The sequence below is a fragment of the Pogona vitticeps genome, chromosome 2 (genome assembly GCF_051106095.1).
Source record: "Pogona vitticeps strain Pit_001003342236 chromosome 2, PviZW2.1, whole genome shotgun sequence".
In the NCBI taxonomy this organism is placed as follows: domain Eukaryota; kingdom Metazoa; phylum Chordata; class Lepidosauria; order Squamata; family Agamidae; genus Pogona; species Pogona vitticeps.
The window spans coordinates 160,270,291-160,282,839 of NC_135784.1; the positions used below are offsets into that span (position 1 = coordinate 160,270,291).

General features: G+C 43.7%; 1 protein-coding gene across 5 annotated transcripts in view; it reads left to right on the plus strand.

Annotated features, from left to right (window-relative positions):
- Positions 1-12,549, plus strand: part of CEP95 (centrosomal protein 95) — a 29,673-nt gene that overhangs the window by 15,492 nt on the left and 1,632 nt on the right. For all 5 annotated transcript variants that reach the window (XM_020782380.3, XM_020782394.3, XM_020782390.3 and 2 more), the window contains 9 exons: positions 1,626-1,741; positions 2,338-2,476; positions 3,869-3,983; positions 4,389-4,558; positions 7,145-7,237; positions 7,725-7,875; positions 10,442-10,602; positions 11,208-11,282; positions 12,214-12,366. In XM_020782380.3, the coding sequence (XP_020638039.3) occupies positions 1,626-1,741; positions 2,338-2,476; positions 3,869-3,983; positions 4,389-4,558; positions 7,145-7,237; positions 7,725-7,875; positions 10,442-10,602; positions 11,208-11,282; positions 12,214-12,366 (1,173 nt within the window). The remainder of the gene's footprint in view (positions 1-1,625; positions 1,742-2,337; positions 2,477-3,868; positions 3,984-4,388; positions 4,559-7,144; positions 7,238-7,724; positions 7,876-10,441; positions 10,603-11,207; positions 11,283-12,213; positions 12,367-12,549) is intronic.

Sequence of the window (12,549 nt, forward strand, 5' to 3'; positions counted from 1 at the left end):
CTTTCTAGGTGGCAATCCTAGTACAGTAGGACACCCATATCTGATGGGGATAGGTTTCAAGCCCCCTGTGGATACTCAAAACTGTGGATAATAGTGAACACTGCATATATAGCATGGTAAAAGGGGGAAAAAACCAGAAACAAATGTTTTAATGACCAGAACTGGCCACTAGAGGAGACCATGCTAGGTATTACCATATTTTTCCATATTTAAGACGCCCCCATGTATAAGACCCCTCCCATTTTGACCCTTTTGACCTCGAGTGCCCAAATCAGCAGGCACCCTCCAGGCTGGTGTGTCCTCCAGAGGGCTGCCCAGGGGGTGCCAATTCCCCCTGTCAGCACCAAGATCCCCTAAAGGATTCTTGATGGTCGAACAGAGAGGGTCCAGGCGTATGTGCACTCCTAATTAGCTGAGCAGAGCCCGGGTAACCCAGCCAGGCAGTGACACAAACCCCTTTCCACAAGTCTGTTCTAATAAGTAATTAAGAGAGAAAAAACAAAAATAAAATCATGAGCTTTGGCGTCTGCCAGGACGAGCAAAGCTCAGGCAAAAAAGGACTCTAGTAGCACTCTGTGGCCCTTCTATTATTCTGGAAGCAGGCTTAGCAGATTTGCTGTTCAAGAGACCAAACTTAGGATTTTAAGTATAATTGTTTTATTAGAAAAATAAAGTATTTAGTATTCAGTTTGTTGCATAAGCGAAGCATAAATTACATTTCCATAAGATATTGCAGTAAGAATCTTAACAAATTCCATCTAGCAAAAATGAAATAAAATCCTAAAAAGCTGCTTGGAAGGCAGGCAAGGCATAGCTCCCCTTCCTCTGTTCTTTCTCTAAACTACATCTTAGCAAAACACTAAAAACTAGCATCTGGAACTCAATCCTTCATTCTAGTTCTCAGACCTAAAATGAAGTCAAGTCTCTAGTTTTTTTTATTCCTGTTCACATCCTCCATTTTCTTCCTTAATGGCACCGCCCTTCTCCTTCGTTTTTCAAGATGTTAACCAATAGGCGTAAAGGACAGTCTCCCCTCACCACGCCTCCAGTTGCCATGAGAAGTACAGGTGTTGTTTTCCCATCTCCTCATCTTGGGTCTTGATCCAAACAAGGGTGTCGTGTCTTGGCTCCTTACCATCTCAGGACAAGGCTGCTTACATGGAACTTTCCATTCACCTCGTGGTGAAAACATTCTCAAGGCACAAAATCATGCTAACACAGAACCAATATGGATTCTTTCTACAACTTTCCATAACTATATATCCTGTTCATAATTCACATTTTAACCTTAATTATACCATGACACCCCCCTCCCCGAATATGGGCAGGGCCCTCACCTGGACTTTCTGTGCTGCGCTGCTCGCTCACTCTCCTGCGGCGCCGGACGCAGTCAATGGGCATGGACCATGGATAAGTGAATCAGTGGATACTAATCTTTTGGCTAAGGGAGTCCAACTGTAATAAATGCTGTAACTTGAAGTGCTGTTGAGGCCTTGAGCTGCTTTAATATCATAGCAATCCTATTTGGAAGCCTTTGATTGGACTGGGGAATTTCAGCACCTGCCGCTCTTTTTAACTGTATCCTTGCCTTCTCCAATGAGAGACGTTTCTTCCCTCTCTCAAAGGAAATGGATGAGAGTATTCAGTACACACCAGCTCCTTGTTATCTGGATGTCCTGCCCAAGTCCACGTCTTTACAAAGCACAAGGCCAAAACAAAGGAATGGGCTCACTGGAGAAAGGTATGTGCTTCTTCTAGACTGCATGTGCTCGGGTGAAGTTTGCTTGCTTTATTTAGAGCTTCTGGGAGTTGTTCCAATGCACTCATCAACTAACATTTGATAACATTCTCAACTTGGAGTCCCCTTGATGCCCTTAGACTCCCTGCCTACCGACCAGGTTGACTGGCGTCCAGTGGAGTTGCAGTCCAGCTACGTTTGGGGGCCAAGGTTCAGAGCCACTTACTAGGGATGCTAGAGGGTCATAATAGGTCTGCCCTTTTCCGTTATTTTATCAAAACACTAGTTGCAAAAACTAGGCATTGATTATTGAAACATGAGTTTTCCCTTCTGAGGGAATGGTGTGTCAGTTATGAAGCCAAAGATTTAGGGCAACTAGTGAAATTATTTTGACTCCTACGTGAACTCTCACTGGGATGCTAAAGGCTGAGTCCTTGATACACAGGACCAAAGTCTGGCTGAAATGAACACACGTCTTACTGCTGACCTTTGTGCACAGCTGTGGGATTCTTTTTGGCTAAGGTGTGGTGAATAGAAACTCTTTAAAGAAATAAAATAGAAAAGTGGACTTACAGCCTGACAACTTGGGGTTTTTCCAGCCAGAATGAAAGCTGCACCCTGACAGACTCCCTTGATGAAGAACCTTTTCACCGCAGACGAGCAAAGGAAACGCTGTCTCGCCAGGAGCTGCATGGAATGTCAGAGAAACTTTCTCGCAGGCTGAATGAACTAGATAGGGTAAGTAAGCATCATCCACTCTTGTTGTTTCTGTCTTCACTTAATGTATTGTAATATTCTTCCAGAGCGAACAATTGGGGGAAATGTGTGAGTGGTGTAGGACAGCTCAAAGCTGTACTTCACTGTTTCTGGGAAGTTTCTTCAGGCAATCTAGAAACTAGTTAGGGGAAACTACTGATTTTTAAAATCTACACCTTAATCATCATAGACTTGATTCTAAAGGCTTGTCAGCATTGGCCAGGTGTGTAAGAGAAGTAGATTATGTAAGGAAAGTAATCAGCAGTATACTTACATTAATTTTGTTAAAATTGTAAATCTACGATATTATATTTTATATCGTTTTGTTTTTATCTATGTAAAATTATGTATATTCTAAATTGTTTTTATCTTGTATGTTGTGAGCCACCCAGAGTAGACTATGTCTAGATGGGCGGCATATAAATGCAATCAATCAGTCAATCAGTCAGTCAGTCAATCAATCAATCAATCAATCAATCAGTCAGTCAGTCAGTCAGTCAGTCAGTCAGTCAGTCAGTCAATACATACATACATACATACATACATACATACATACATACATACATACATACATACATACATACATACATACTCCACAAGTAGTAGAATACACATGGGAAAGAGTCACTGAGATCTTGAGGTGGTAGAAAAGGCCCTACCACTTCAGACGGTGGAATCATTTTTGGAGTATCCATTTGTGTGAATTCTCTCCAAAACTGGAGCAGCAAAGAAAAAATCAGAACCTTTCCTTCTGACACACTAGTTCTTCTAATTGCAGGGAGCTCTCACATGAGAGAATATTTTTTAAATAATCCTTCACCTTTGGTCTGAAATGGATTTTAGGAGGAGGATGATCATGATCCCACCATCTATGCTGTTTTGTATGTAGACCATGCCTGAAGTAAATGAGCACAACTTACAAGACAGGGATATCTCTGTTTGGAGCAAATATGAGAAGCCAGGCTGTCTGGCCTTGGGCCAGCTGCACCGTCCCAGGACAGCCTCAGAGGAAGGGAAGGGAAAACCACCCCAGAAAGGTATAAGGATTGATTTGATAGCTCATGATGATGTATGTGAGGTAGGGACTCTGTGTTCAGTTGGTGGGAAATGAGGTGGGGAGCAGGACCATTTCAGGATCCCTATTGAGGGGCGACTAGCTTCCCTCCACCTCCTATTACTTCTTCCTGGTCTTGTGCCTCAATATTAAAAGGCTGAGGGTTGGGGGCTGTTTTGATTTTACTCATTGCATGTCATCTGTTGTGTGCAGTTTATTCTGGGGGCCCTTTTTGGTTGATGAATAAGGACTAGATTACGATATTGGAGATGCTGTGGAATGACCTATGACAGAAGAAAGCACTTCTGTTTATACCACAGATGTTAAAGTGTGCTTTGGGTGAACGAACCAGGGAGGAGTCGTCGGCTGATGAGGATCAACTTTCTCAGCACAGTGATAGTGTCATGGATTATCGGGAAGTGAAAGCGGAACCAGGTAGCCATTCTAAGAATTGTGTTTATTATATACTAGTTATTTGCTGCTTTTTGCATGCATGTCAGAACGTCTGTGAGAACAAGATGTATTTTACAGTTCAGTTTGTATCCCTGTGTGATGGGTGCCGTGTGTTCATACTCAGTATTATGGACTGCATTAATTTAAGAACTGAAAGTGAGGGGTTTTGGGGCCCAAAGGAATGAACCTAAGTGCTAAGCTGCAATGTGGAATAAGGGACAGAGCATTTGTGTTGGAGAAGCTTTGAGAGCAGGAGTTCTTTTATTTTTGCCACACCATGTAGCTGCGCATGTAGCTAGCTGTAGGAGCATCTGCTCCTCTTTGTATGCTTGTAACTGCCTCTCTATTCAGGTAATGTGACTAGAAACACTTGGTTTGTTTTCACAGCCACTTCACGCCTGAGGAGATTACCCAGTAGGCAGCGCTCCCTTTCTACTTCGCCCCCTCCATCTAGCCGGCAGCTGGACAGAGTGCATTGGAGGGATATGAGAGGGCCAGCAGGAAAAATGCGGGACCACTTGCAAAGAGAAGAGGCCCAGAGGAAACTGAGAGCAGAGGTAATGGCAGCAAGATGATGTAGCTGACTGATAACATTACTGGGCAAGCCCATTCATAGGCTTTCTGAAAACTGAAGGGGCTGTGCAGATAGACCTGTTGCACTAGAAGCTTGGGGACTTCATCAGCTTTCCCATAGAAGATGTGAAGGTAGGGTTTTGTGGTGTTTTGTTTCAGTGATTAAAGACTCCCTTCTTCCATCCCACAGCTCTCATGGTTTGCACACAATACAACTTATTACTCATTTGTCAAGACAAGCTGCAGGATATAATGAAGAAGTCTTTAATCACCAAAAAGCTCCCTCTGCCAGAGGCATCACACTTCTGCAGGCACACTTTACGGAACAGGATTTTGACCTTTGTCTCTTTTAGACTAGTTATGTGGTTTGAGCAAAGTACTTTGGAACTCAAAAGCTTACTAGATGTTACTTAGCCTCTGCTTATATAAACAGCTAAATAATATATCTTAAACAGGCTTTCGTTTTAAGAAAAGTGACTTCGATGCTTTAACTTAAAAGTTATTTTCCAAATTCTAAAATCTTATATTTGGAGTAATATTTTTATTAGATCAACTAAAAAGGCAATACAGTGGTGCCTCGCACAACGATTGCTTCATACAACGATGAATTCACACAGCGATGGGTTTCTTTGAGGAATTTCCCCCATCGTTTAACGATGTTCTCTATGGGGGAATTTCACTTAACGATGTCCCTTTTTCGCTCCTGTAAAAGTGTCTTAAACTGTTAGAAACCTGTTTTAAATGCTTGCGATCGTTGGCCCACCTCCTGAACTCTATGCAAACTTAATTTGGTGTTGTTCTGAGTCGTTGTTAATTTTTGGTGATTTTTTAAATTCTCCATTGAAAGCCTTTGAATGGTCCGTTCAAAGGCTTTCAATGGAGAATAAAAAAAATCACCAAAAATTAACGACGACTCAGAACAACACCAAATTAAGGTTGCATAGGGTTCAGGAGGTGGACTAACGATTGCAAGCATTTAAAACAGGTTCCAAACATTGTAAGACACTTAAAAATGAGCGAAAACGGACATCAGAAAGGACTTCAAAAGCACTGAAGCCGGCTTCAGTGCTTTTGAAGCTCTTCCGTTTTCGCTCATTTTTAAGTGTCTTACAATGTTTGGAACATGTTTTAAATGCTTGCAATCGTTAGCCCACCTCTGGAACCCTATGCAAACTTAATTTGGTGTTGTTCTGAGTCGTCGTTAATTTTTGATGATTTTTTGTTTTCTCTCTCATTGAAATGCATTGGACGGACAGTTCAATAGAGTTCAATCAGGGAAAAACAAAAAATCACCAAAAATTAACGACGACTCAGAACAACACCAAATTAAGTTTGCATAGGTTTCAGGAGGTGGGCTAACGATTGCAAGCATTTAAAACAGGCTTCAAACAGTTTAAGACACTTTTACAGGAGCAAAAAGGGAGATCGGAAAGAGCTTTAAAAGGGAAACGGAGATCAAAGAGACCTTTCCGATCTCCCTTTTTGCTCCTGTAAAAGCGTCTTAAACTGTTTGAAGCCTCAGACGGTCCAATGCTTTTCAATGAGAGAAAAAAATCACCAAAAATTAACGACGACTCAGAACAACACCAAATTAAGTTTGCGTAGGTTTCAGGAGGTGGGCTAATGATTGCAAGCATTAATCTGTTCCAATTGGAACGGATTAACCAGTTTTCAATGCATTCCTATGGGAAATGGTGTTTCACTTAACGATGTTTTCACATAACGATTTTTTTATGGAACCAATTAACATCGTTAAGCGAGGCACCACTGTACATTGAATGTAGGGTTTGAGACCTTCCAGCCAGACTGCTTTTGCTCAACAAACTGATCTGGATATCTTCCTTGAGTCTGCTTTTGTCATAGGAGACCCGGCTGGCTTCCATGGAATAGCCCTCTTTTATTTGCCAGAAGCTGATGCATCAGGTGCATCTCCTCCAGGATCAAAGCAACCTGGTCACAGTCATTCATACTTTGCACTGTATGGTGGATCCATTCCTGGAGACTTCTCGGAAAGATCATTCAGACCAAAATGCAGCTACTGTCTACTAGCTGGGATTTTCCACCTACAGTACTTGTTTTGAAGTTCTAGCTGCCAGGCTTGTTTTGAGTGCGATCCAGGGTCTTGGTGCTGATTTTCAAAGCAATCTGTGGCTTGGGAGCTGGGCATTTGAAGATCCAATGTCTCCTGCATGCCTCTGTCTGTGCTGCAGGAGAATTCTTGAAAGGCCTTTCCCCAGGCAGCATCATTTGCCAAGGCGGGTTGGGTGGCAAACAGGAGAGGGGACCTCATGGTGTCTCAGCAATGAATTATTGTACTCTTGGTAGCCATGCCTTTTACAATTTCTGATTCCTTTAATTTTTCCTCAGACCTTTTGAAAGTACTATCTGATCTTGTCTTTTTGCTTCAGCTATTAAGCTCTTCAGCTTTTATTGCTGCTTTGTTGGTTTTATTTAGTTTTTGTGAATGGGCCACGAAGTGGACATAACAGAAAAGCAGCCTATCAGTATAATGAATCAATACTTCAGTTAATTTGTTGTGAATGTTGACCAGCTTTTCCTTTGCTTTCTAGCTCTTAGCTAAAGCCTATGAAGATGAATTAAGAGCTTATGAAGCTGATGAACAGTTTGAACTTGCAAAGTTAAAAACAAAAGCCAAGGAAATGGTAAGGAAGAAAACAAAAACCACCGAGTCTTTCTTGGGTGACGTTGCCTTTCCTCATGTTCTTGGAGAGGATTTCCTGCCTTTCAGAAATAATCCTTCCAATTAATTTGAGCTTTCACTTACGCCCAAAAGCCATAAAGTATGGTCATGGCAACGTCGCTAACGTCTCTGCGGTGGCGATGTTTGCACCAATGGCATCAGGATACACAGAGCCAACTTATACTGAGTCAAGAGAACTCTTCTGTGTCTACGACCTGCATCTCATCAGGGGTGTACAAAGAAAAACGGATTTTTAGATCTCAAGATTGCAGATCAACCAAGGCACTTTTTATAGCATAAAATCATAATGTGCAGAAACTTGTGGAATTCTATCTTTGCTGTACTGAAAGATTTGGCCCAATCTATGCAAATCTCTTTACTGATGGCCAGAGGTTCTTTTTGGCTGTGCTTGCACTTGAGTAACTGTTTCCCTTTGTGCTTGCATTTAGGAACAAAAATACAAGGAACGTGTATTTAAAGGACCTCCAAGAATCTCACAAGCAGCAAAGATTTACTCTCAAAAAACTAGACCCAGGAATCCGAAGTTCAACCAATGGATTTCAAGGGGAGGCTTTGCAAAGCCAAAGAAAGCAGCTCCACGTAAGAACCACAGAACATTCTTGGGTAGAAAACCTGGCGTCTTTTGAAAGCATGGGCTGAAGGCCAAGATGACTGGCGCTTGGCCAACGTATACCAGTGAAAGCATTTCTCTTATGATCTCCATATGTCTAGACTTTTTGTAAAGGAAGCAGAATTCACTTGCTACTTCTTACCCATGGACGTTCAATGCAGGCTGTTCCCACAGCCTAGCGCCTTCCTGAGAAGCCTTTCCAGAGGGCTGGTTCCCGATGCGGCATTCCTTTCGGCTCTGCTGGCCCTTCTAATCTCCGTCTAGCTGGCGGGAGGGGTTTTATGCCTCACCATTTATATTCCAAGTAAACCATAAAAGAGATGCTTATTCAGCTTGGGTGTTCTTCCCAGAGAACTCAAGTGCATCTGTGTTAATACCTGTAGCCCAGTTTTCCTTTCCCACACCTCTGTGACTGACTTGGAAAGCAGCTGCTCTCACTCCACGTTCAGCTCACGGTGTGTGAGATGCGATCTCTCGAGCAAATGGCCCTGCCTGATCTCCATTCATAGTGAAAAGCCCTTTTATATTGCTCCTCAATGGGGAGTGCATCTCAGGAGTGTGTTTCTAAGTTCTATGTACTTTTGTGGAGTTACTGTGCAAAGTTCAAATTCCAGAACAGTTGTTTTTTTCCTCATTTATTATCAGATAGGGTCATTGTACTGGGATGTTTAGGGTGAATTATGAAGGCAGAGAAGGCTTAGATGAAGCATTCCTGGGCTCCCACCAAGAAGAAGGGTGGAGTGGCCTATTTCCTCTTCTTCTTTTGAACAATGTCCCTCCCATTGGCTGCAGTGGGACAGGGAACAATGTGTGTCAGCTCTAGTACTGGTGTTGCCCTCCCAGGATGGGGTTTTTTCAGAGGAGCGTAACGACTCTGGCTTCTTGGGCTTGGAATCTTCCCGTGCTTTGTTCTCCTGAGAGAAGCTCCCTTTGGCCATTACTGATGGCTAAGAGATAAGGGTCGCATATATTTTTGCTGCATCTGGGGTAGGTTTTTGAGACTGGATCTTCATCTCTGGATTTAGACCTCTTTGTCAGTATGGGCAATCTGAAACAGTTTTTGGCTTTTTTTCCTCCAAGATACAGGTTTTCACAAGAATTTGTAAACTGTTTGAGAATACCAACTAGGGGGGTAACAATGGATACTAATCTATGCAAATGTGCTTTTTGACCTGTATTCTCTGAGCTTCAGCTCAGAACTTTTAGAGTTGAAGGGTTAACTACCTGGAAAAAAAAAATACAGAGATTCTTTGAACACCGGACTTTATTTTAAGTTGAGATGTGCACCAAATCCGAAAGGTTGGATCCAGGATCTGCCTTCAGTGTATGGGAGTGTTCTGCTTACTGGAGGTACATGTTGGATTGCACTTTTTGAGGGCCCACTTGCTTTTTTCCACTTTTGTTTCAAATGGCTGAGATGGTTTTGGGGGAAAGGTAAAGGTAAAGGTTCCCCTTGACAATTTTTGTCCAGTCGTGTCCGACTCTAGGGGGCAGCACTCATCCCGCTCTTCAAGCCATAGAGCCAGTGTTTGTCCGAAGACAATCTTTCCGTGGTCACATGGCCAGTGTGATTTAGACACGGAACGCTGTTTACCTTCCCACCGAGGTGGTCCCTATTTATCTACTCGCATTTGCATGCTTTCGAACCGCTAGGTTGGCGGGAGCTGGGACAAGCGACGGGTGCTCATTCCGTTGCGTGGATTCGATCTTACGACTGCCGGATCTTCTGATCCTGCAGCACAGGCTTCTGCGGTTTAGCCCACAGCGCCACCACGTGGACACAAAGATAAAGTCTTAAATGGTGTAAGATGATTTCTGCTAACGTCAGTGGAATGTTTTTCAGGGCTTTCCCCCTGACTGAGATACCGTAGGACTGCACACACAAAAACACAAAATGTGTCATCAGGCACCAGTTCCAGCTATCTGAGATTTTCTGTTTGCACTTTTAATTTTTGAAGTATGAAGAGACTAGTCTGTGCCCATAAGAGTGGAAAGGCATGTTTGGAAGTGGATGGATTGTATCTGATGACTTTTCGGAAATCAGAACTAATGGAATCAGGCTTCTTGTGATTCCCAGTTGGTGTTAAAAAAGCTTGCTCTTGCAGTGGTCTAGTATCATGTATGTGTGTGCCATGTAAACTATTTACATAGGACAAAAAGTCCAGATTTTTTTAGTGCACATTTAGACTAATTCCATGTGACCTTAAAAACACACACACACAGGGCAGAGATCTTTTTAAAAAAAGAAAAGTGAGACAGAGAGAGAGAGATTACAGGGAAATGCTGTAATAGAAGGACTCAGTGGCGAGAGATCAGCCTGCAGGCTGTTAGGGGTAGGGACCATGAAGTCTTCAAGATGTGGTTGGAGTCTCCTTGCTATCCCCTTGACCACTGGGTAGCCTGGTGCAGGTTTAGAGAGGGTCCCCTGCTCCCCCTCCTGCCCTAGAAAAGACATGGAAAGCTTAAAGACTGGGCGGTATAATGTCAAATGACTTCTCCAGCTAGTTGCTGCTGACGTCTGCCTTCCTCCCACAGTGAGGATCAAGGAGAATGATCTCTTGCCTCGGCTATTGGAAGATTTCCCCCATCTGCACATTTCCCGCCCAACAATGAACAAGATGTGGCAGCAGCAGCTTGCACAGATAGAACAGCTGAAATCTCCTACCGGCCGAAATGGACTGAAGCTTCAGAGTGAGGTGACTTGTCTTTCAAGGCTAAAGTGAGCAACAGCTCCTTTTAAAGAGGGAACGGAACAGGGGGTCAACACTGGTGAAGGCTGGAGTGCTGCTCATGCTTTCTTGGCCACACAGTGGAACTAACGTCTGAGTAAACACGCATCCAGTATTGCTGCTTGTTTTCTCTCTGCAGCCCTGTTAAGCCTATAAAACGGATTATACAGCCATTTTGCCAGCTGACATAGGAGTAGCTGAGGTAGTTTCCAAGCAGCTTTGTACCCTCTGATCATATTGTGAGGTTGGAGACTGAAGGAGATGCCAGGGGGAAGCTGAGGAGGGAACCGAGGCCAAGAACTCTCTCTTGGAGGAGTGCTACAAAACACTCTCACTGCCTTTGTGAGAAAGGGGCTCAAATGGAAGAATGTCTCTCTCTTTTTAAAAGTGGACCAGCTTTCCTTGTGACTTGATTCCTGGGGGATGTCTTGATGGAGGCAGTGGGCTCAGATTAGACAGTGCCAAGAGTTTTCTTGAAATATGTTACAGAAGATGCTGTGGAGAAGATTGAAGTGTTGGGGCGGGCAGGGGGAATAGTCTTGAATGCAATCTGCGTCCTCCTTCTCTTTCAGTTATTAGAAACTCTGAAGAAGCATGACCTCCTGGTTGACCTCATCAAGAAAGAACAGGCGCGTAACAGAAGGCTGGTAGGTTTGAACAACAAGCTTCTGGTTGATTTCTAGGCAGATACTTACTGTATAAGCCATTTTTCTGGAAGACACTAGGAACGCTAAATACACACAGTCTCTCTGTGTGTGTTTGTGCATGTGTGTACCCATGCACACACATAGATTGCTCTGGGCACTAAACAGATGTATTTACATATGTGTGTTTTATAGCAGAACTATCAACATTTTAACTGTAGCCTCCCAAACAGACATTGTATTAAAATAGATTTCAGCCCACATGAAAGAGAGGGCTAACGTGATGTTGTTGGATTGCATCTCCCAGCACATCTGACCCGTGGCTGTGCTGCTGAGGGATGATGGGAGTCGCAATGCCACAGTGTCAGAAAACCAGGCCTATTCTACTCTGCCACATAAAATTCATTTCCAGAGCCCCAGGAGTAAACAGCTGCATGACAAACAAAGCACATGAGTTGCAAGCCGGAGTACTATGAGGAGGCGGAGCACTTGCTTCGCTGCCAAGAGGGCCTCCTGCAGCCTTGCTGAAATGTGGCCTTGCTCTCGCTTTGCAGAACCCGTTTGCCCTTTGTGCCGCTCCAGGGTGTCCTCAATGGGAGGCCCTGGTTTGCAGGGACCGTGATGGTGGGTGGCCGTGAACGTTGCGGTTTCTCCTGCCAGAGGCAGCAGGACAATCAGCTCTCCTGCTGTTTGCATGGTTCGGGGCAGTGGTGACTTACTCATGCAGGTAACAGAGTGGGAGACAGGAAGGTGATAAACCTTGGAGAAATTCTCTGCTGTTTGGATTTTGTTGTAGCTCTGCTATCCCAACAGAAGAAGGACATTCACAGCTTCCAAGTTAGAGGATTGCTGCTTTGTTCCAGAAAATGGCGGTGTTAGTTCCTTTTTCTTCAGGGAAATTAGTTTTTTTAAAAAAAATATTTCTTGTTTTTAGCAAGAGTTTCAGCAGCGCATTCATCGGCAGAAATATACTCAGAATAAACTGAGGGAGAGAAGACAGCAAATTGCCAGATCCAAAAAGTATTACCAGGATTATAGAGTCCAGTTGCGGGCGAAGATGATGAGGGCCAGGACACGGGAGGAACAGGTCAGTAACAGGATCTCACCCTGGGAATGCTGGAGGACCCTTGCTCTGGTTTTCATGAATAGGTCTGAGACCAGGGATGGGGTAGACGTTCGCTCAGTCCACACTCCTAAGGAAACCAACCTAATTCGCCCTTCCTGGATTAAGCTGCACATTGGAACATAGCTATCTTTTAGATCACCTGCT